At 44.6% G+C, this 22,636-nt stretch overlaps 2 protein-coding genes across 8 annotated transcripts in view; both read left to right on the top strand.

The window, feature by feature from the left end:
• Positions 1-19,121, top strand: part of Slc5a3 (solute carrier family 5 member 3) — a 33,215-nt gene extending 14,094 nt beyond the window's left edge. For 5 of the 6 annotated variants that reach the window (XM_050164754.1, XM_050164750.1, XM_050164751.1 and 2 more), the window contains one exon: positions 9,341-19,121. In XM_050164754.1, the coding sequence (XP_050020711.1) occupies positions 9,670-11,826 (2,157 nt within the window). In that variant the 5' untranslated portion in view covers positions 9,341-9,669 and the 3' untranslated portion in view covers positions 11,827-19,121. Of the gene's footprint in view, positions 1-4,543; positions 5,555-9,340 lie in introns of those variants that run through there. The other variant, XM_050164755.1, reaches the window with a different exon arrangement.
• The window catches only part of Mrps6 (mitochondrial ribosomal protein S6), a 55,871-nt gene that overhangs the window by 14,341 nt on the left and 18,894 nt on the right, over positions 1-22,636 (top strand). The gene's annotated exons all lie outside the window — the stretch shown is intronic.

The raw sequence follows: 22,636 nt of genomic DNA on the forward strand, positions 1-22,636 counted from the left end.
TGCTGTGTGAGGTAAACTGAGATGCAGCTCTTCTCAGGCAGTGTCTGGAGTAGAGATTGCTGGTGCTGTCATTTGGGAGTCTGGGCGCATCAGCTCTTTCCTCTCTTGCTTCCTTACAGAAACCCAGCTTATGTAGGAAATCACATTTTTAAAGTGTTGCCCTGTGGGCTGATTGAGGTGTGCCTGGATCAGTTAGAGCTCTCATTTTGTAGTTTCTGATTTAGGTATTGGATTTAAGTGGCTGGTTTGAGCCTTTTGGAGCATTTATGTAGACAAAGCCCACCTTGTTAGTCTGCCATTGGTTTATAGTAGGACCAATAGCTACTCAACAAACACCAAGCATGTTCAGTTCTTAAAAAAACAGTGGCACCCCAGTTTTGCTAGATCATGTGACCGTTCAGGCTGAAGTGTCCAGCAGAGGCTTCCGAGTTCCAGGAAACATAGGATGGTCTGACAGCGTGAGTTGTGAGAAATGGCCCTGCGCTTAGCTCGGTTTTGATTCTTGGATTATTTTAACATACTTAGTTCTTCTTTTTGTTTTTCCTTTCTCCCCCCCCCCCCCCCCCCCCCCCCAGGTAGAGTTTCAACTGTGCTAACCAGGCTGGCTTAGAGCTCCTTCCATAGCCCAGGCTGGCCTTGGTTCGTGGCCCTGCTTCTGCCTCAGCCTCCTGTGGACTGGTGTTACATGCTCATCAGGTCTATTCGATTTGCACCCATTTTCTTAATTTCTTAGGGCTTGTACGGTGTTGCTTTGTGTGGAGAATGACACTGGGTCAGGGTGTGAGGAGGATGGCGGTAGGTTAACCTGTGACCCTAGAGTAGAGCATTAGGAAACACAGTGAGGACTTGAGACTTCAGTTTTTATTTGTGACTAGGCTTCGTATTTCTGTAGAGTAGAAACCAAGTTGGTACCACAACTAATTTTCTCTTCTTGTCTTTGTCCCTTCTTTACTCCTCCAGATACCTGACGCCAGATTGCAAATTTGAAACCTGAGGCCCGGGTTTTTGAGCGTATCTTTTGGCCTATGGTTCAGTTGACATGCTTGGCTCCTTTTCCCTAACGATTTCTTCTGTGGTTACAGCGTCCCTGCTAAGGGTATCTACCTACTCTTTGAATACCCAGAGATTGGTACCTGGGTGAGAACATAAGAAGGAATTGCGGTTGAAAGCTCAGACTTAAGGAAGTATCCACTGGAGTCCTCACTCTGCAGGAACTGGCACTTGGTTGCTTTCCCCCATAACCAACAACTCTTGTTTTTGGCTTTGTTTAGATTTCACTTGAAAAAAAAATGTTCTACTTTGACACCTATTCTGGCCATCAAATTCTTTGATTTTTGTCAGCCACAGCTTTGGGAATCTAGATTACTGTTTGTGTAGCCCAGTGTGAGAACGTTGTCCCCATGAGGAGGAGTGCAGAGCCGAGCATGGTCAGTGGCTGGGAGCGTGAGGACGTTGTCCTCGTGATGAGTAGAGCCGAGCGTGGTCAGTGGCTAGGTACCGTGCAGTGAACTGCAGAGAAGTACAGAGATGGTTTCATCTCTGATATGCATATTGCAGATTTGAAACATCCATTGGGTACTGGGATTTTGGTTCCATTTTAAGGTGAGTTTCAGACAGACGGCAAGTGAGAAGCTAACCGTGGGCTGTTTGCCTGGCACAAATTCTGCTTCTGTTTGCCCTTTAAATTACTAGACCTTGTTAAGTAAACGGTCAGTGTAGGTTGTTGTATTTCTTTGGCTGGTGTACTGCCTGCCTTCTGTTTTGTTAGCTGTCTCGAGAAAGCACCTGTATGGAGCTTGTGGTCCCACAACCGTAAGTCATCAGGGTTCTGATGGGGACAGTCCAAGCCTGAGGCCTTGGGGCACTTCTTGTCTCACAAGATTCCATTTTATACACATAAAAAGTTTTTTTTTTTCTCCTTTCAGATTTAGTCGGTGTGAGAAAAAGAGTGAAGAAAACTTGAGAATTTCTCCTAATATCTTTGTTGCTGTTGTTGTTAAATTTTATCTGATTAGGAGGAAATCACTGGAAGTTTTTTCTAGAGTTTCCAAGATCTCCTGTCTTCTGCTATCCACAGGAAAGCAGTTCTGAAATGCGGAAAGCCCCGCTGCGCCCGCCTTCCCGCGGCGGCCTGTGCTCCTGCTGTGCTGGCTCGGGTTCCCTTCAGATGCTCTTCAGTTATTCTCTTTCTACCCTTAGTTTTCTTTCTTGAAAAAGAGTTCTCTGCCCTTTAGGGAAAATTAGGACACAGCTAAAGTGTTTTTCAGAGGAGGCACAGGCTTAGGAGAGCTAGAGACTGGTCTACAGGAGCATCTGTCTGATGTGAGCAGAGAAGCCGTGCGTATGTACGCTAGGAACAGGTTCTCTAGGGACATAAGCAGGAACCAAGGAGGTCAGACTCTTTGTCTCTCCACCCCTTCTCTCTCTCTCTCTCTCTCTCCCTCCCTCCCCCCCCTCTTTCTCTCCCTCTCTTTGTCATGCGCGCACGCACACACACACACACCATGAAGGTGAACTATATAACGCTGACTTGGCTGAGTTTTACTGCTTTAAGCCATGTGGGTGTTAGCCATAGTACTGCCTCGTCTTAGTGATTCTGAAGCAGATGCTGTGTGTTTTTCTTTCACTTCGGGTTCATCAACATTTTGAAGATGAGTGTGATTTACACTGCACAGGCAGAGAAAAGGAGTGTCCAGTGTTACATGGCTTAGCCAGGCTAGGATGCTGGTAGTCTGAAGTGGGGCGTCATGCCTTGATGACTGCATCCAATAAATAGGGCACCTTGTAGTTACACTGTAGTTACAGTCCGTGTGTCGAGGAAGGGGCCAGTGCCAGCGTTATTTCATGAATGCAGAGGCTAATGCGATGAAGGTTCAGTGTTGATGGTGTTCTAGCAGGAGACACGCTAGCTAATGCTATAAGGAAACTAGTCAGGAGAAAGACCAGAGTGCACCGAGGTCCACTACAGTTAGGATGTTCAGGCAGGATGGAAGCTCGGTGAGATGGGCTGAGGCCATTGGCTGCAGCGGGACTAGGTCTGGATGAGGTTGTGTTAATGCATACGCAGTTAAATAGGGTGACTGCCGCTTATGCTGCTAGGTCCAGCGTCTTAGAAAAGCCTTCCTTGGGAGAGTTGGCAGGGCATAAAAATAAGTGATCTAGTAAGTGATGATGGAGTCCACTGCTTTCACATCTCAAGTCAGGGTGTCAGGGATTGGCCAGGGCTACCCGCCTGCTTCCGGCTTAGCTGGGTCCTCATCATCTCCACAGTTCTTAAATTGATAATCTGTCTGGTGTTGCCTTGAGGTGTGTTCCTGTAGTCTGTAGTGTGAGACGGTTTGGGTGTCCATTAGCACCATCACTAGCTCTGACAGGTCCATCAACACCAGTCTTAGGGTAGCTCTGCTATTATTACCTTTTCTGAAGTGTATTTTATATTTCCTTTAGTCCTTATAATTTCAGACTGTTACAAGAACTCCATTTGATAGTCTGGTGCGTAGTTTTTTTTATATATTTATTATGTGTACAGCATTCCTTCCATGTGTGCCCACAAGCCAGAAGGGGGCACCAAGTCTCATTATAGATGGCTGTGAGCCACCATGTGGTTGCTGGGAATTAAACTCAGGACCTCTGGAAGAGCAGTCAGTGCTCTTAACCACTGAGCCATCTCTCCAGCCCTGTTGCGTAGTTTTTAATTCATCACCGATTGTTAGAAATCATCTTTCTCTGTTTTAACCCAGCACTGAGTGGTGCATACCTTGATGGTGCTGTTAGGAGTGACGGCCTCTCCGGTGCAGTACAAGCACTGGCCTTGAAACTGCTGCAGCGTTCGGTTTATACTGAAATGTGTCTGTTAAATCAAGGGTCGTGCTTTTATTGTTTGGTTTCCTTGGGCAGTCTACAGCCCTTTCCAGGAATGACAGTGTGCATTGCAGACTCCATTATTTCGGGGTCTTCTGTGGTTCTCTCTGTGATTAGAGGAAGATTTGATATGTTAGTAGGTGTCAGTGACAGTGCCTTGTGTTGGGGTGTGCCTGTGTGCTTTGTTGTGGAGAGTAGGCAGTTGTCGGGTTAAGGTGACATGCATTAGATTACTTCATGGTGAATGGTAGCTCCTTTTCTCTTCTAATAAGGGATGATGGAGAACAGACTTGGAACTGGACATCTTGTTCTTACCCGTTATCCACTGGCTTTCGTATTTGAATCAGTTGCTGCTGGAGGACTTTACTATTGTCATATTTCTCTTTAGAAACAGCTACTACAGCTTCATGGTGGTGTCTCTTTACAATTGTTTCTTCCAGTCTGAATTCAAACAAGTTCCACAGGTTACCCTTTGCTCTGGCCTCACCATGCTGTTAATGAGAGCAGCCATCCTCTGTACAGTGTTTTGTGAGTTTGAATATTTTCTGGAAGCTGGTGGGAGAGATTTGAGTACCTAGCCAGGCCATGGTGGCACATGCCTTTCATCCCAGCATTCAGGAGGTAGAGGCAAGTGGATCTCTGAGTTCGAGGACAGCCTGGTCTGCAGAGTGAGTTCCAGGAAAACCCATTGTTACACAGAGAAACCCTGGCTTCAAAAACAAAAACAAAACAACAATGTAAACAAAATGAATAGTTGAGGTTGCATTTTGTGCAGTATTTCCATGGTGATGACTGTCCTGTGGAGATAGACTCAGCATCAGTGAATGCAGGCAGCCGTCCACTTTAAAGTTCACCGTCAGCTTCCCCAAGAGTCTTAGCAGGGACTCATTGCCACAGGTGCATTATTGTGCAGGGTGGCTGTGGGTGGTTATCATTTCCTTTTTTCTTGTTTTTTCCTGATGTGTGTATATTTCTGCTCTATCTCTCTGTGTATCTTCCCGAAGAGTGCAACATCTACTCCAGAGACAGTGTTCCTGTCCTTCAGTGATCCTAGAGACCCCTCCTCAGTTTTTGTTCGTTTTAGTATCACTGGGACTCTACCCCCAGAGCCCTGCACATGCCAGGCAAGTGCTGCACCCTGAGCTGCAGCCCAGCTCTTAAGTCTTCTTACCTGTAAACTGGGGTGATTGAGTCTGTGAGTGTGGAGGGGCTTCTCCATGAACTGTAATGGTGCTGTGTGGTCAGTGCTGATGCAGGAACCGTTTTTATCTGGGGTGTAATTCAGCTAGCGTGTGGGAGGCTCAGGGATAAGTGTCTCACACTAATGATTGTCATAGTGAAGAGTGGAGAAAATAAAAGTTCTTTGTAATACGTTGCCTTCCGCAGGAAGCTTGGGCTTGTATTTGTATAGCGTGAGCTTAGGGAATGTGTGGGAGCAATCATCAGAGAAGAACAAACACAAAGAAAGCAGCACAAGCAGCAGTGCGGTGTGGAAGCTGTTCCCAAATGAAGGTAGCAGTGTGAAGGAGCTGTGGATTGGTGCTGGAGCTGCTGGTGCCTCTAGACACGGGTGTTCAGTGCTCAGGACCTGATGGAGTCCGCATCTAACAGAGGGTTTCCTTGCTCTGGCAGGCTGGCCGGCTGTTCTACACACACTTATTTGAAGTCGAGGGAAGGGCTTCTGTTTCCTCCAGTGAGTGATGTAATGCATGTGTGGAACTGACGGTGGATGGCTGGGAACCACTTTAAGACATTTGCGTGAATTTTACATGTTCAGTACATTGTTTAATTTTGTCCTTTGATTTTATGTGTGAATAACATTTGTGAAGATCCTAACCTCCCTTGCACACAGTTACAGTTAAATTTGAAAAGGCCGGTGTCACATTCCCTGTCCATTCAGGTTGGAGAGGTAAATTGAGCCAAGCCACCAGCCTGTGGTAGTGTGCAGTGTTGGGAACGTTCTCCATCTTTGTTACGCCCCTATTCACAGGGACATACTGTTGCAATCAGAATGTGAGATTTTCCAGCCTGCTCTTCAGAGAGCCACTGTTTCCTGCTGTGCTGTGTGCAGTACCTGCATCTCCGTCCTGCTCACCTACACCCACACACCCTCTCCTGATGCATGCCATCTGGGCTTAACTTGTTTGTTGCTTTGTGATGGAGACAAAGGAAGCTTTGGGTGTGACAGTTCTGTGATGCAGGAGACCTTCAGAGTTCTTGTATGACCCTAGGTGGTAATGGTACTTCTCACTTCTGTCATTGTATGGATTTAACTAGCCAGGCCTCCCAGGGACAGTGCTGGGGTCCTGTGCAGTGTTTGTGAATTTAGCCCAAGGTAAGAACAGTGCAGTTGGTTACTTTTAGGGACAGCATAATCTATGTCAGTGGTTCTCAACCGTCCTAATGCTGCAGCCCTTTGATACAGTTCCTCATGTTGTGGTGACCCCCAGCCATAAACTTATTTTTGTTGCTGCTTCATAACTGTAATTTTGCTACTGTTATGAATTGTAATGTAAATATCTGGCATGCAGGATATCTCATATATGACCCCCGTGAAAGGGTCATTCAACCCCTCCAAAGATTCCCACTGACAGGTTGAGAACTGCGGGTCTGTGCTCTGTTAGCTCACATCTAACTTGAAATTGTGACAGGAGTCCCCACTGAGCTCCATGACTCTTCCTTGTTCCCTGTTGGGATTCTATGTCAGGTGACTCTTCTTTTTAGAGATCTGCTCCTGGATTATAGATTGGTGCAGAATCACTCTCTGGTTTGGCAGATAAATAAAATGCTCCCCCTAGACTGTAGAAATGAGATTTGGTTGTCTGACTAGTTCTATGTTCATCAGTGGAAGACTTAGGAGTTGATCTCAGTTGGGGCTCATGTCTTCTCTCTAGTTGGCCAGACGTGGCGCCATGTGCATTTCCCTTCTCTTTCTGCTTTAATGCATTTAAATGCATGACCATCGCATCTGCATTCTGATTTCGTGTGAAACAAGGTCATACATTACCAGTGATTTTAGTGGGGAAAGTCCTATTTCAGAACCCTCTGTGTTTGATGTTAGTCTGAGTTAGTTCCTCTTTCCTGGGGACCATTTCTGTGCTCTAAATACTCTTGTTATGGGAATCATTGTTTTTCTTTTTCAAAAAATGTCATGTCAAGGAAACATGTTAATTGTGAAAGAAAATTTACGGATACAGAACACAGTCTAAGAAGTTGCGTGTTAGCTGGAGGTGTTTCCATGTGTATTCTTTCTAAAATAAAGGAACTCTGGGCCTGTTGTTGTTCATGGTGCTACTGGTGAAGAAATGTTCACTCTTTAAACATGGAAATATACAAAACTCACATGTGTTCTGTTGGGATCCCCTCTCCCCTTAAAGAAGCGTGAACTCCGTCTCCTGCAGGAAGGCTGGAATCCAGGCTCTGATAACCGTGACAGACATGTGGAGCTCACTCTCATTCTACCGTGACATTCATACCTTCTGCAGTCTGAATGGACCTGTTGTGATTATTTTCCTTCTGTTCTGTAGGAAGCATCAATCCCTGTATGCATTTTAAGTTGAAAAACTAAAAACATCCTGCAGGCCAGTGTAGGGCCTGGTGAGGCCCCTGAGCAGTGGCTCTGGACGGACATGAAGAGGGAAGACAGTTAAACACACTCTCTGGTTCTTGAGACAGTCTCACGGTAGCCGAGGCTGACCTGGGACTGAAGTGGTCCTTTGCCTCAGTGTCCTGAGTGCTGGGATTACAGGTGTGTCATCGTGCCCAGCCCTGGACAGCTCTGAGCTCAAATTTGGCCAATCTGCTATTTGCTATGAAGGCATGTCTAAGGAATGAGGACTCAGGCTCTGTATGGGACTTTGAGCCAGGTGAGCTCCCTCTGGAAGCAGAAGACAGCTTAGTTGATGCTGTGAGTCACATTTAACACCACACTGGTCCTAGATTGATTTCTAGTGGTGGACAGGACATGTCTGCTTTGACTCTTGAGCACAGAAGCTGCTACCTCAGCAGAGGTCAGAAGCTGAACCCTTCCCCCTATAGACAAAGACTGAAAACATGCTGAGCTTCCACCAAGAAGACTTTATCTGAAGATCCTGAACCAGCAAGGCTCGTCCTCCTGTTAGGTGGAGAAGGGTCAGAGTGACAGCAGTACGCGTGGTCTTGCTTGGGCCGGAGGGGTCTCCACTGTTCCCACTGCCACTGACGGAAACATTTATGGAGCTTACTCAAATTTTGGAGGGTTTTTTTGGGGGGGGGGTGTTAAACTTGAAAGACTTGGAGGATTAGGAATGCAGTCATAAAATATGGTCAACTTCAGGATTTGGCGGATATGAAGTAATGATGTAAATTTTAAATTTGTACTTGAGTTTTTTGTTGTTTTGATTTGCTTTTGGCAGTATCTTGTTACTGACATGATTTTCAGGAGGTAGGTAGGATTTTAATGTGATTTTATTTTCATTTTTTATGTTAGGTGTAATTATTGTGTGTTTTGACTTAGGAGAGAGCTGGAAATGATAGGACCAGCATTCTCTAGGGAACAGTAGGAGAATCAGGTTTATCCATTTGATTTTAGTCATTTTTAAATGTGTGTTTTACAGAATAATCTTAATTCAGAGCTGAAAAATGTTAGATGGATTTATTGAAGATGATTTAATGGTTAACTGTTTTGTTCGGGTTTGGAAGACAGAGAAATTATTCATCCTTCCAGGAAAATCTCCCTTTGATTTTCATACAGGAAAAAAGAATTAGACATATTACGGTACTGAAAATATTCTATAAAATCAAACCTTGAGTGGAATGCTTTGGTCTTCTTAGTTTTTTTTTTGGGGGGGGGATTATTGCCTGCAGAAGGAAGGGAAAGAAGGAAGTTGTTCCTGCTGAAGGGTTCTTTTCTCTCTAGCAGAGTGTGTGCAAGGGCAGCTGGAGTCCGGGAAGCTGTGTGCTGTTTGTGTAGGGTTCCTTTTTCTCATCAGCTGTGTATTATCCTAAGTTCCCTGTGACTACATTTACAGCAGGATTTTTACCGTCTCAGGTACCTGCTATTGCATCTAGGACTTAGGTGGCTGTAATGCTAGCCCGTCTCCCCATCACTGCAAGAATTTGAAGATCTGTTCTGCTTTGTTAAGGGAATCTAGTGTTCGCTTTCTCCCTCAGGGCACTTTAATGTCTTGATTCTTGTTTTGAGGTGCAACGGCAAGACAAGGTGTCTATAGCAAGACAAGCAACAGTTTTGTGACATGGTGGGCAGTTGCTCCTCGAGACCTGAGGCGACTGATGATCCTTTTGTTTTTAGCTCAGAATGACGGCTGCTATCACTATCCTCGGTGACAATAGTTTGTGCTTTGCTGCAGTTATTGAAGTGTATTATAAAAGTGTTTTATAACAAATGTTGTGCCATGTTTGCTCAATTGAAAGTTTCCTCACCGCTTGATGCGCCCCTCCTCTAATTCACTCTTTGTCTTTTGTCTTTGCTGCCTTGCAGGGTTGGTACAGTAGGCTCCACTAGACTTAGCTGCAGCTCAGAGTTTCTCCTCCAGCACCTGAGTAAATGCTGATGGTCTTGTGGACTAAGAGTGCGAGCTAAATTCTCAATCCCAATTGAGAAGCGGAGGAAATTTAAAACTGTCTCCTTCCAAGCTTACTACAACCACCACCATCAAGACAGCAAACAAAGGACAAAGACTTTGAACTGCTGTGTTGCTCTGTGTAGTCCCGTTCACGTGTGCTTTACAGACTTGGCTGGGTTACTAATAAGTAAATAAGAAATTGGACACTTCTTTCATTCGGACATTTTATTCACAAGTTACCAGAATGAGGGCTGTGCTGGAAACGGCAGACATTGCCATAGTGGCCCTGTATTTTGTCCTGGTCATGTGCATTGGTTTTTTTGCCATGTGGAAATCTAATAGAAGCACTGTGAGTGGATACTTCCTGGCCGGGCGCTCTATGACCTGGGTGGCAATTGGTGCCTCTCTGTTTGTGAGCAATATTGGGAGTGAGCACTTCATTGGGCTGGCAGGATCTGGAGCAGCGAGTGGATTTGCAGTAGGCGCATGGGAATTCAATGCCTTACTGCTCTTGCAACTTCTGGGATGGGTTTTCATCCCTATTTACATCCGGTCAGGGGTATACACTATGCCTGAATACTTGTCCAAGAGATTCGGTGGCCATAGGATTCAGGTCTATTTTGCTGCCTTGTCTCTCCTTCTGTATATCTTCACCAAGCTCTCAGTGGATCTGTATTCAGGTGCCCTCTTTATCCAGGAGTCCTTGGGTTGGAACCTTTATGTGTCTGTCATCCTGCTCATTGGCATGACCGCTCTGCTGACTGTCACCGGAGGCCTTGTTGCAGTGATCTACACAGACACCCTCCAGGCTCTGCTCATGATAATCGGGGCGCTCACACTTATGGTTATTAGCATGATGAAGATCGGAGGGTTTGAGGAAGTTAAGAGAAGGTACATGTTGGCCTCACCCAATGTTGCTTCCATTTTGTTGACACACAACCTTTCCAACACAAATTCATGTAACGTCCACCCTAAGGAGGATGCCCTAAAAATGCTGCGAGATCCAACAGATGAAGATGTTCCATGGCCTGGATTCATTCTTGGGCAGACCCCAGCCTCGGTATGGTACTGGTGTGCTGACCAAGTCATTGTGCAGAGGGTTCTAGCAGCCAAAAACATTGCTCATGCCAAAGGCTCTACTCTAATGGCTGGCTTCTTGAAGCTTCTACCAATGTTTATCATAGTTGTCCCAGGAATGATTTCTAGGATACTGTTTGTTGATGACATAGCTTGCATCAACCCAGAGCACTGCATGCAAGTGTGTGGAAGCAGAGCTGGGTGCTCCAATATTGCCTACCCACGCCTGGTGATGAAGTTGGTTCCTGTGGGCCTTCGGGGCTTGATGATGGCAGTGATGATTGCGGCTCTGATGAGCGACTTGGACTCCATCTTTAACAGTGCCAGTACCATATTCACCCTCGATGTGTACAAGCTTATCCGCAAGAGCGCGAGCTCCCGGGAACTAATGATAGTGGGCAGGATATTTGTGGCTTTTATGGTTGTCATCAGCATAGCATGGGTGCCAATTATTGTGGAGATGCAAGGAGGCCAGATGTACCTTTATATCCAGGAGGTGGCAGATTATCTGACCCCTCCAGTGGCAGCCCTCTTCCTTCTGGCAATTTTCTGGAAACGTTGCAACGAGCAAGGGGCTTTCTATGGTGGAATGGCAGGCTTTGTTCTTGGAGCTGTCCGTTTGATACTGGCTTTTACCTACCGTGCTCCTGAATGTGACCAACCTGATAACAGGCCAGGCTTCATCAAAGACATCCATTATATGTATGTGGCTACAGCATTGTTTTGGATCACAGGACTCATAACTGTAATTGTGAGTCTTCTCACACCGCCTCCCACCAAGGACCAGATTCGTACCACCACCTTTTGGTCAAAGAAGACCCTGGTAACAAAGGAGAGCTGCTGTCAGAAAGATGAGCCATACAAAATGCAAGAGAAGAGCTTTCTACGGAGCGGTGACAATAGTGAGGCTATCAACCACGTCATTCCCAACGGGAAGTCTGAAGACAGCATTAAGGAACTTCAGCCTGAAGATGTTAATCTGTTGGTGACCTGCAGAGAAGAGGGCAATCCAGTAGCTTCCATGGGTCATTCAGAGGCAGAAACACCAGTAGATGCTTATTCCAATGGGCAAGCAGCTCTCATGGGTGAGAAAGAGAGAGAGAAGGAAACAGAAAGCCGAAGCCGGTATTGGAAGTTCATAGACTGGTTTTGTGGCTTTAAGAGTAAAAGCCTTAGCAAGAGAAGTCTCAGAGACTTGATGGATGAGGAGGCCGTTTGTTCACAGATGTTAGAAGAGTCTCCGCAAGTAAAAGTCGTGTTAAATATTGGACTTTTTGCTGTGTGTTCGCTTGGAATTTTCATGTTTGTTTATTTCTCCTTATGAACTTAAGAACATGGTGAGGCACTTCAGAAAATACTGGTCTTTGAAAACAGAAATGTAACTGTTGCATCTCTCAGGCATTGTTTACGCTGAAGGTTTTAGCCAAATTTTACTTAGCAGAAAATCATTGATTTGCAGGACTATTTTCCTAGAGATGGATGAAATAAATCTTCAACTTAAATGAAACAAAACAGAATGAATTGTGCAAAAAAAGAAAATGTGGTTTTAGAGTTTTCCATACCAAAGTGAGGAAAGACCAATTCTTCTCACAGGTCACTTAGAGCAGAACTGTGTTAAAGTACCATGATAAAGTGTCTTGTCTGCATTGCCAAGTCTCATAGACCTTGTGCTGAAATAGATCTATCTGCTCATTTGTAAAGCTTTTGTCTCTAATCTCTGCTATGATTAAAAAATCGAATTCATAGAGATGTATGATTAGTTATGTCCTGAAAGTCTAATGTGTTGTATAGTGATCACTTCAGGACAACTTTGTTTGCCTGGCTGGTTTTGTTAGCATGAGTCCATGGATTCTGCTTGCCAAAAGAAAGGAAGAATGTTTTCCTGGAGTTTTTTTTGTACCCCTTGTGTGTGGAATGTTAGTGGCTTGGGCAGACTTTGTTTCAGTTCCCTCCCTCTGTTTTTCTTTCTTAAACTGAACCATACGGAATGACTACCAAGTCTGTATATATATTTTTTTTTAATCAGGGGGGAAGTAAGTATTGCTGATGATCCCCACATTTATTGATGAGATAAGGTGTTTTAAAATATAGTTTGAGAATTAACTACCATGCAGTGCTTGATAAACGTAATGCTAAGAGGATGCTGAATCATCTTCTGCCTGTGTCCTTGCTGCTGCTTCCTTGTTATTTTGTAGTATTCTTGTTAATCAGCCAGATGCCTTCCCCATGGTCCAGTTGTGAGAAACATTCAGTGTCGCCACAGAAGTGGGCACAGCTTTTGTGTGCTGAGTTGTGGCCCTTGACTAGCTGTGATACACTGACGTTGTGTTTAGAGGAAAAATCAAATCCTGACTCATACTGCATTCTCTATACGTTCTTTTCCTGGTTTTTGCCTTTCCTGAAGACGTGCTGCGAGTGTCCGCACACACACATGCGTAGTTACAAACTGGCCACCCGCCACAGAGCTCTCCTCACCCTTGCTGTTGATCAGCATAAGGTTTCTGTGGATGCCCAGCGTGGTCGTGCGCTCTTGTGGAGGACATCACAGGATTCTGTACAGACCTTTACCTTTATCCAATCACAGCATCCATGGGTGGCGGATCTTTGTTATAGGCTGTTTCTACCTAGTGAGGATGGCCCAGAAGGAGTTAGAGAACTCTTAAGGATGTCTGTAGTCCTTTGTCTTCAACACTGCCTGTTCTCCATGAGAGATGGAGAACACTAACTCTATACCTACTTTCTTCAAGCTAATAACTTTTTAAATTATATAACAAATTTATTAAGCCTTGTACTCAAGGACAATTATTACTTTTATAGATCATTTTGTAGATTTTGAATCAAAGCTCAATCCTGATAACTTTTTTTTTTTTTTGTAATGCATCAATTTGTTTGCAGATGATGGACTTGAGCCCAACACTGACTTTGGAGTCCATGGGTCCATGTAGTCTTCCTGTCTTCAGGAGGGTTTCTGATGGACTGAGCCTGTAGATGGAAAAGGTGACTCATGTACGAATAGTGTGTATTTCGGAAGAACTTAGAGTGCCTTGTACAATTTTTCTCTCAATTTCTATTTTGAGGTTTATAACTAGGGACCAAGTAGATAGGGCTTCCTTGTCTTGAGTGGAGGTCGAGGCTGTGATGCGCCCAAGGTCATGGGACCTCGTGGAAAGATGAGAAAGCAGTTCTCCAGATCTGGATTCAGAGTTTGCCCACATGTATTTGAATGAATGGTTTGTTCGTGGTTTGTGACGGTCTTCTCTTAAAGAACTTTCCGTTTGAGATAACCTTTTAGGCTATGAAAAACATTCATAGGCTCTTGGGTTGCCTGAATTTGTATCAAGTTGTAGGAGTTAGTATTTCCTTTGAACACATCCCTCTGCACTTAGCAAGAGTTAACATGTTGGCTGAGTCTTTCCCAATCCTCATATTTACAGCGTAAGAGAATAGGTGTTTATGTGGATTTCTCCCCTTTATTTAGTGTTGAGTCCTAATAATTTGGAATGTTAGATCTTCTTACCTCTTTTTGTTGTCTTATAGTAAGATACATACAATACATCACATGTCTGTGTAAATAGCAGTAGGTCAGGTTTAGAGTTCTATATCTATAAATAAGAAATACCTTAACATATTCATGAGGTGTTCATTCTTACCAGTGTGAGCATCGCTGTACTGACTCTGAAGTCCCTACCGCTTGTCTTCCTTACTGCCTCCCACGTGGATGCCGTGGTTGAAGAAGGGTGTGAAATGGGGAAGGCAGCTTCATTCCAGGAGACCAGGCTTTAGTCTATAGGTTGTTGGAATGACCTTGGAATGATAGATGGTTATTTCAGGCTAACAAAGTGTCCGTCCTTCCCATGGATATATGAGTCCTAAAAGATGGCGTGGATCTGTTCAAACATTTACACATGCATTTCTGTGCTTGTGCAAGCTGAGGTTCTGAATTGACCAAGATTCACACTGACTAAAATGTGGCTAAAAGTAAAAATGGAGGTGGGGCTGTTGGCCCACAAACGCAGGTGAGAAATAGTTATCCTTGGTGTGTGGGCTCAACTTCTCCATGTTTTGTCTTCCCAGGCAGTTTGTGTCTGGGTCTAGAGCAGAGGGCTTCTGACAGTGACCTGGAGAGGGATTGTTGACTCTGCTGTGGGACTTTAGGTCTCTTTCATTTCTGAAGACGGTGTCCTGCCGATCTCTCCTCCAGCTGTTCTTTCTAGGAAGTGATTGCTTTTGTTTTTAGAGGAGCATCAAGTAATAACTCGTGTCCTTGGCTCAGATCCAGTGGGTCTCATTTCCAGGGCTTCCTTTCCACTGGCTCCAAGGATCCCTCATTATCTTGCACACAGAGGGAGGCTGACCAGGGCTGTGTGTCCTTACCTCTTAGAGATGTCACCATAAGAGATTAGCAGATACCCTTCACTTTGTGAAACTCCCAGTTAAGAATGGATCTCTGAGTTAATTGGTTCTCTGAGCATGGAGTTAAAAGCCTTGTCTGGGGCTGGTTCTGAATCCTTAAATTCCTTCACTGGGAGTCTTTCTCTGTTGCAAGTGCATGATCTTCTCATCTCTTTGAATGTCATTTAGTGTAATCTATGGATGAGTCTTCTCCACCATATAAATCAGCCTTGTCATTAACCCATTGAGAGATTAGATCTTGCATCTTCTCATCTGACTGGTACTATAGTACTGAGATTGCCTCATCCCCTCATATCACACCTTCATGGGAGGTACGATTGGAAGGAGACCACATAGGTGTCACCCTTCCCTAGGTGTGCATGAGACGGCTCATTCCTGTTGAACCGTGTGTCTGCACGGCCTGTTGGTGCACAGTTTCTAAGACGTGATGAAAGTGCCAGTGTTTCAGGGTTTTTAAAGTCAGGAAGCAGTAGTGAGTTCTCGCAGGAGCCCCTTTGAGATGATGGGGTCATGTAATGCAGAAAGGCTGGGTTTTGCCATTGAGGTGGTAAAGTTGGAAATTAGCTGGTACAGAGAGAAACACTTGGTCTGTTATGTCTGAGGCTGGTGCAGAAATGATGACTCGGGACCAAGACCCTTCTCGTGAAGATCACCTGTCACACTGTCTTGAACACCGTAGCTGCTCCGCTCGTGAGCTGAGGTTCTGTGTAAGAGAATTGTTAGTGCCAAGTCCCACACTTAGTCATGTGTTTTTCATTTAAAGTTCTCACTACTGACTGATCTTTTAACAATGTTGTGAAATCGATGCCATTTATGCTTCTGTCTACACTCCTTTATTACAGGCAGGGTTCAGTTTGCGTGTGAGCCACCCCTTGCCCTAGCAACCAATGGCTGTTGCCCTGGAGCCTTTGCTGAGAAATGAAGGAAAAGACGTAGTGTGTGTCATGACTCATCTCATGCACTTTACTCTTTGGAGGAGCATGTATCTGCAGGCTCTGTGGATGGCTTGATTCCTCTAAGTGTGCCCAGGAAGGCGAGGAGTTCTGTCTGGCATGCTGCCCTCCTGCCCTTCCCTCTCACCCCTCGCCCCCAGGTAGCGTATGTCTAAAGGCTCTGCTAGGGATTTTCTGGACAGCACAAGTTGTCAGTATATACCCATGGCATAATTAGATGTATTTGCCCTATTTTCCTAGGGCTGCTGGCTTTATAAATTTATATGTAAATAATACACACACAAATTTAATGTTCAGTTTATTAGTGTGAAAGCAGTGTCATTAGTATCTCGTATGTGCATGTCTGTGTGTGTAATTGGAAACAGATGGGGCATACTGAAATCTTGGAATGGCAGTTGTTAGTGTACAAGGTTTTCCACAGTATAATCAAATTTTGAGGTTTGTGTTTAGGTTGTAGGTAACTTTCTGCTTGCCAGTGTTGATCTGCTAGTTTGCTCCTGTCCCTTTCTTAGCCATAAGCTTCCTATGCTTTTAGCTTGTATTGTAACTAGTGAAGAAAGCTGCTAGTAGAAAGTACACATTTACACGCTTTTATATGTAGTTTTTGGTTCACAGAATCAAGGCAGTTTTAAGTATATATATATATATATATATATATATATATATTGTAGCTTAATGTTATTTATTCATCTTAATTTGCTTTTACATCTATAATTAAAACTTTAAAGTTACATTCTGATTCTGAGTATATTTTTAGAATGTCCATGTATAGTTTGTTGAGGACATCTGAGCACGCATATTTCCATGTGTAAGGAGAGGCTAAAGGTCCATAGAAAGCACAACACTGTTCACGTGTGTGTCTCCACTTGTAGAAAGCACAAACCTAATAGCATTCTCACTAACCCACAAGTGCAAGTCATAAGCCCACCAAGCTGCGCCCCAGGGTTGTCAGGACGACCACAGTACCGAAAGGCTGGACGGGAGACTGCTGTCCAGCTGGTCCTGAGAGATGAGTCTTGTGTTCCCCTGCTTGTGCTGCTCTGATGGGGAGACTTCTCAGCTGCTTATATCTGGGGGTTTTAGGGGAATGAGATCTGTGGACACAGACCCACAGTCTGAAACTCAACTGGGACAGTGGGATTTCTGGGGGGCAGGCAGGTGACAGCTTTGTAAGTCGTAGTCATTGGAATGCTAAAATGTTGTCTAGAAGAAGTGTTACTAAATTCACACTCAGTAGTGCAGATACTATATTGATCTTGCATAAGTTTGCATGAGGTGGCGTTAGCTTTGTGTTCTTTATGTGCTTAGCTGTACTTTTTAGTAGAGAGTTGGATCTCTGTGTTCCGAACATCAAACTATTTCTGGACAGACTCTATATGACATTGCTTTTCCTAATAGTACTGAGAATTTTCTAATGTGTTCTGTTAGCTCCTCAAGACTAGACGAGTGGAAAGCTGTGGGTGTGCATGCAGAAATAAAGATGTATTTCCTCCCACTCAGCATTGCCCTTTCCCCTGGTTTGCTTTACCTCCAGATAGTCCCCTGGTTACCTAGGATGAAAATGAGCCGTCTAAGTTATGGCTACATCTTCAGATAGAGCTCTCAGAGGAAAGAGCGCCTCCTCTGTTTAGGTATTTTTCTTCCTAGGGAAACTGTATAACAAAGACTGTAGATGACATAGACTAATGTGGTCTATCTTAGGAGAGTTCCCATGACCTGGGATGGTGGGGTTTCTCCCGTGTGCACCTACAGTGGCATTTCACAACAGGTAACCTGGAGGTGCAGGGAGGGTGCTGGTAGGGGTGGGGGTGGGGGCTGAGGGAGAGGCTGTGAGGAATGTCCTGACTAGCAATATGTGACTATGTAGAGCAGTTAACTTTTGACCTCTGTATTCTGTACCTTTAAGAGAGTTTAATACAACTTTTTGAAATGCTTTTTAAAATTTCTTTGACACAAATGATTTTCATTTATAATTTCATGGAAAGAAAAGTAGTCATGGTGTAAATATGTATAATTTCCTGATTTCACTGTGAGAACTCAGACTGTTGAGTGGCAAACAGATCACCAAGTCTTTTGCTCATGGACTCTTCTGTGGGGGTTATTAAGATGTAAAAGCTTTATTATTGTTATTATTATTTTAAATAGTGGCATACTGCATTAGTGTCTGAGGACGGTATGGAGCTGTTCCTCTGCCACCCTTGCCATTCTTGCTTCAGCCTGTGAGCACCTGCCAAGTTGAGACCCAGCAGGGGCTTGTCTGTCCCTGTGTGGACACTGCTCTTTGTCTGGACCTGTTGGTAATCACCATATGAACTGGTTGGCTTTTCTGCTTCGCTTTTCTTTTTTGACAAAATGGGTATCAAAAATAGTTGCTGTGCAAAAGTTAGTAGTCTTCTTCCAGAAGAGCAATTCTTTTTCTAATAATAATCCTGTGAAATTGCTTCATTCATTCCTTTATTTCTAAGCCAAATGCCAGCGGAACACTGCTGCTTTTATCTAAAGAATTTTGATATGTAAGTATTAATGCATTTTAAAGATATCTGCTTTGAGAAATGTTTTCCCGTGTACTGCCTGGAAGCTTTGTCTTCACTCTGGGCTCAGAGACCCGTCAGTACACTGGGCCGTGTATTATGTGCGTGGATCATTTCATCTGGTATTGTAGACCAAATATGGCTATAATGGGATTTGTGAACATTAATTTGTTATTGGTTAGCTTTTAATTATTTCCAGTTTACTCTCTCTTGTCCTCAGCCTCTTTTGTTTTCAAGTTTGACTAATACGGTCCGTTTCATTGTGTAAGGCTTTAGTTTCAGAGAAATCAGAATTTTCTTCCATTTTGAAAAGAAAACCGTTAAACTGTAAATTTAAAGCTGTTAGCTACTTGTGGCAGTTCTAACTTGCCTATACTGTGTACAACTGATTTTTACAATTGTAGACTTGTATGATCTTGGTTTACTGTGTTGTGTTACTGTTGTTTAAATGGCAAAAAAAAAAAAAATAAAATAAAGCCAATCTGCTAAAGAGCCGTCAGTCTTTGTTGCTGACTGCAAGCTCTGTTCTTTGTGTACTCGTGTTATTTTGCCAGCTGCTGCATTAGCCTTCAGAAGTATTTGAAAACTTAAGATGAATACATTCCTTGCAAAGTCCGTTCCTTTCTGTGGTATTTTGTCCGGTAGCTGAAGTGTAGTAATTATTTTATGAAGATGTTAGCACTTCTGTACAAACTTTGAATAAAATGAAAACTTTACTCTTCTGTGACTCTTTCAGTGTGAACGTTTGTCCCCAGATTCAGTGTCTCACTCCACCCGAGGCCCTGCCGACTTGGTTCTTGCGTGCTTTCTGAATGCCTCCATGCTAGGATTGGTACCACTTTAGCTGTTGTGTGTCAACACCGACCCATGGGTGCTTATATGTAAAACACGGAATAAATAAGAATGTTCGTGGGTTTTTCCTAATGGTTTCAAAATCACTTCAGGTTACAGGGAAGTTGCCCTAAGACAAGGGCGTGTAGGAATTGTCTTCACCCCGGGTGACCAGAGTTCACACTGCCATGTTTGCTTTGCAGATGCGTCTTCATCTTCCCGAGAGAGACGTTTGCCCACATTACTCCCTTTAGAGTTCTTGGGCGCATTCTTAAGGCAAGGGCAGCAGTCCAGGAAGTAACAGTCTAGGAAGTAACAGTGAGTGTTTAGTCCAGAGACCTCAGATGTTGCTGGTTAGCAACCTTAACGAGAAGTCATTTAGAGCTTTGTGCCTCTTGTTTCCCTTGATCTGGGACAGATCCTTGTCCCCAGCCCTGTGTTTGAGGTCTGTGGTGCCGTGAATGCCCCACAACTTGGGATCATAGTTTCCTCATGATCAGAACAAGACTGCATTGGGTCAGGAGCACACCATAGCGAAGGTAGTGTGTCTCAGCACGCAGGTCTGTGCCTGGTTGTCCACAGCATGGGGCAGGAGCACCATAGTGAGGGTAGTGTGTCTCAGCACCTAGATTAGTGCCCAGTTGTCCACAGCATGGGGCAGGAGCACCATAGTGAGGGTAGTGTGTCTCAGCACAAAGATAAGTGCCAAGTTGTCCACAGCATGGGGCAGGAGCACCATAGTGAGGGTAGTGTGTCTCAGCACTCAGGTCACTGCCCTGTCGTGTTGTCCCATTGTGGGCGCTTAGTCACGGTGCTGCCCAGCAACTCCACTGCCGAGCTGTGTTCCCTGAAGATAGTAAGTAGTTTTGGGAGGTAGTCTGAGGCTCCGAGAGCACTGACTGGTCTCTGTCAAACTGGACCCCTCGTTTGAGCATCCACTTGGAAACTTTGCTTGAGTTGTAGCTGGCAGCACAGAATGGCTTGTCAGTATGGAAGATTAATTAGTTATGCAGTAAGTCATAGGCCACTACTGATAGTGTTTTGTTTATGTGTGTCCAGATTTAGCGAATGGTACCATCATAGAAGTTTTTGTCTTCTTTTTGACATGGTTCCATCAGTGTTTGGAGAACCTCTTTTTAGTATAACAGAACTTTCTTGGCTCATCTTTCTCTATCCTAGTTGGGTCAAGCCTCTGGCAGGAAGTGGTCAAAGTGTGCTCATGCTGAGAGAACTGCACCATTTTACCCTTTGATATATAGGGCATTGTCTGCTGCCTCCAGTTCTTTTTAATTTATCTATTTGGTGTGTGTGGGCACATGCCTGTGGAAGCCTGGCCTTGACATTGGCTGTGCCCCTCAGTTGTTGGTGTGTGTGCGCACATGCCTGTGGAAGCCTGGCCTTGACATTGGCTGTGCCCCTCAGTTGTCTACGAGGCCGAGTCCCTCCTGAGCTGTGCTTACTAGCTGTAGTTGGCTTGTCCAGGATCCCCGTCCCTGCTGGTTCAGTGCTGGCTTTGCAGGTGGTCACAACGTCTGCCCAGCTTTTACATGTGTTCCGGGAATCGGAACTCGAAAAGTTGATAATACTGAGTAACTTGTCACATTTACTCTCAACTCTGTAGAATTAAACGGCTTTCTATTTGCTTCTTTAGTGTTTTGCTGAATATAGAATTGTAAGTTGGGAAACTTTCAGAACACTGGAAACTAGAAAAATAGTGGAAATTTGGAAGCCTAATAAGATTTTTTTTTCTAGCTTGTATGTTTCATGTTATAAAACTTCATAATTAGAAGTTTTGCTGGAAGTTGCTGGCCCCAGGTAGGCTCTTCGAGTGTGGCAGCACAGTCCTGGGGTATGTGTGTGTGTGTGTGTATCTTTGTTTAGCCCTTGGAATGCTACATTTAATTTCCTCAGTCTTTTTAGGTCTTTGCCTCTTTCTCATAGGAATTTCTAAACTGTATCTTCTAGCTTTTTAGTGAACAAATTTAAGCAGCCTCTGTCTGCTTTTCGTTTTAAGAGCTCCCTGTGCCTGAGTCCTGTGCCATCTGTCCTTGTTTCCTGCCTGTGGCTTCTTGTCGGCTGAGCACTGGCACTCTTGCCCCTGTGTCACTTCCAGACAGCTTCTCTCTGCCCGTGCTGGTCTTTCTCAGTGTGCACAGGTCTCAGGCTGTCCTGCTGTGTGATACGGTGAACAGTAGCAAAGGCGGTGCTGTCTGCCTGGCTTTGCCAGCTTCATAAACTGAAAGCTGTGGCTGGAGACGAAGCTCTGGGTAAAACGCTTCCCTAGTGTGAGGCCCTGAGCTCCGCCCTCAGAGCACAGGGTTTCAGAATTCACTACCTGCTGTTTTCATCTTGTTGGTATGACAGTCCTGCTCAGCACAGTGCTTGTGCCTCCTGCCCATAGGCCACCCTCTGATGGAGCCCCCCAGAGACTCCTGCATATGCATCTTGGGATCTACCAACACCATGCCTTCCTCTCTCACTTGTCCCTCAGTTCCAGAGGCCCAGGGCTGAGGTCTTTGTGTACGACTGATCTTCCCTGATGTAGGTTTCCTGCCTCCTCCCTCTGCCTGTCTCTTTCCTACCCCTGCCCCCAGGGCTTTCCCTTAGTAGAATGTGTATCAGTGTATCCTGTTGTATACTGTGTGTGTGTGTGTGTGTGTGGTCATGCATGCTGCAATAAAGCCAGGTGTCTTGGTGAGTTCAGCCTTTGAAGCTGAAGTCTCTGGAAGAATGCTGACCATTAAAAGCAAAGCTGGGGTGTACAAGTCTGTTTGTCTTCTAGAGTACCCAACTGTGAAGACTGATGTCTCTTACCCAGCCAAGCCTTTTACTGTGCTGCTTGACATGCACAGTACACAGAGCCACACAACGCCACACAGATGGGGTGTGGTGAGCATCAGTTTTCACTGGATTCTATGCATTTCTTTTTGACATTGATTTGACAAATACAAATTACCCCGGTCAAGTTCCTGTGAACCCATTTTTGTCAACTGATAATCTTTATTTTATCTGTGTCTGCTTAAGATGCCACATTTAGTAAATGGTGGGTGTGTTACACTCATCTCGAGTCCAGCAGCACCACAGCTCACACCCACATGCGTGTGATGTGCATCTAACGTTTTTCTAAAGGCCCATCACTGCCTGCACGCTAAGTAGTACTTCATTATTACACTTAGGGTGTTGTTGTTACCATTTTGTTTTGATTTTTTAAACAGTAATATCAGCAATGAAATCATACACATTCAAAAAGTAAACAACAAAGCCCTCCTACATCAGCACGGCACCATCTCCTGGTTCACGTAGTAAGAGCGTTTATTTCTCTGACTTACATATCCATCAGATGTGCTGAACACCCACTGTGCCAGCTCCTGCTCCTCTCCAGGGATGTGAGCTAAGGTTTAGTTCA

The sequence above is a fragment of the Alexandromys fortis genome, unplaced genomic scaffold (assembly GCF_014885135.2).
Source record: "Alexandromys fortis isolate MF-2015 unplaced genomic scaffold, M_Fortis_MF-2015_v1.1 scaffold_162, whole genome shotgun sequence".
Lineage (NCBI taxonomy): Eukaryota > Metazoa > Chordata > Mammalia > Rodentia > Cricetidae > Alexandromys > Alexandromys fortis.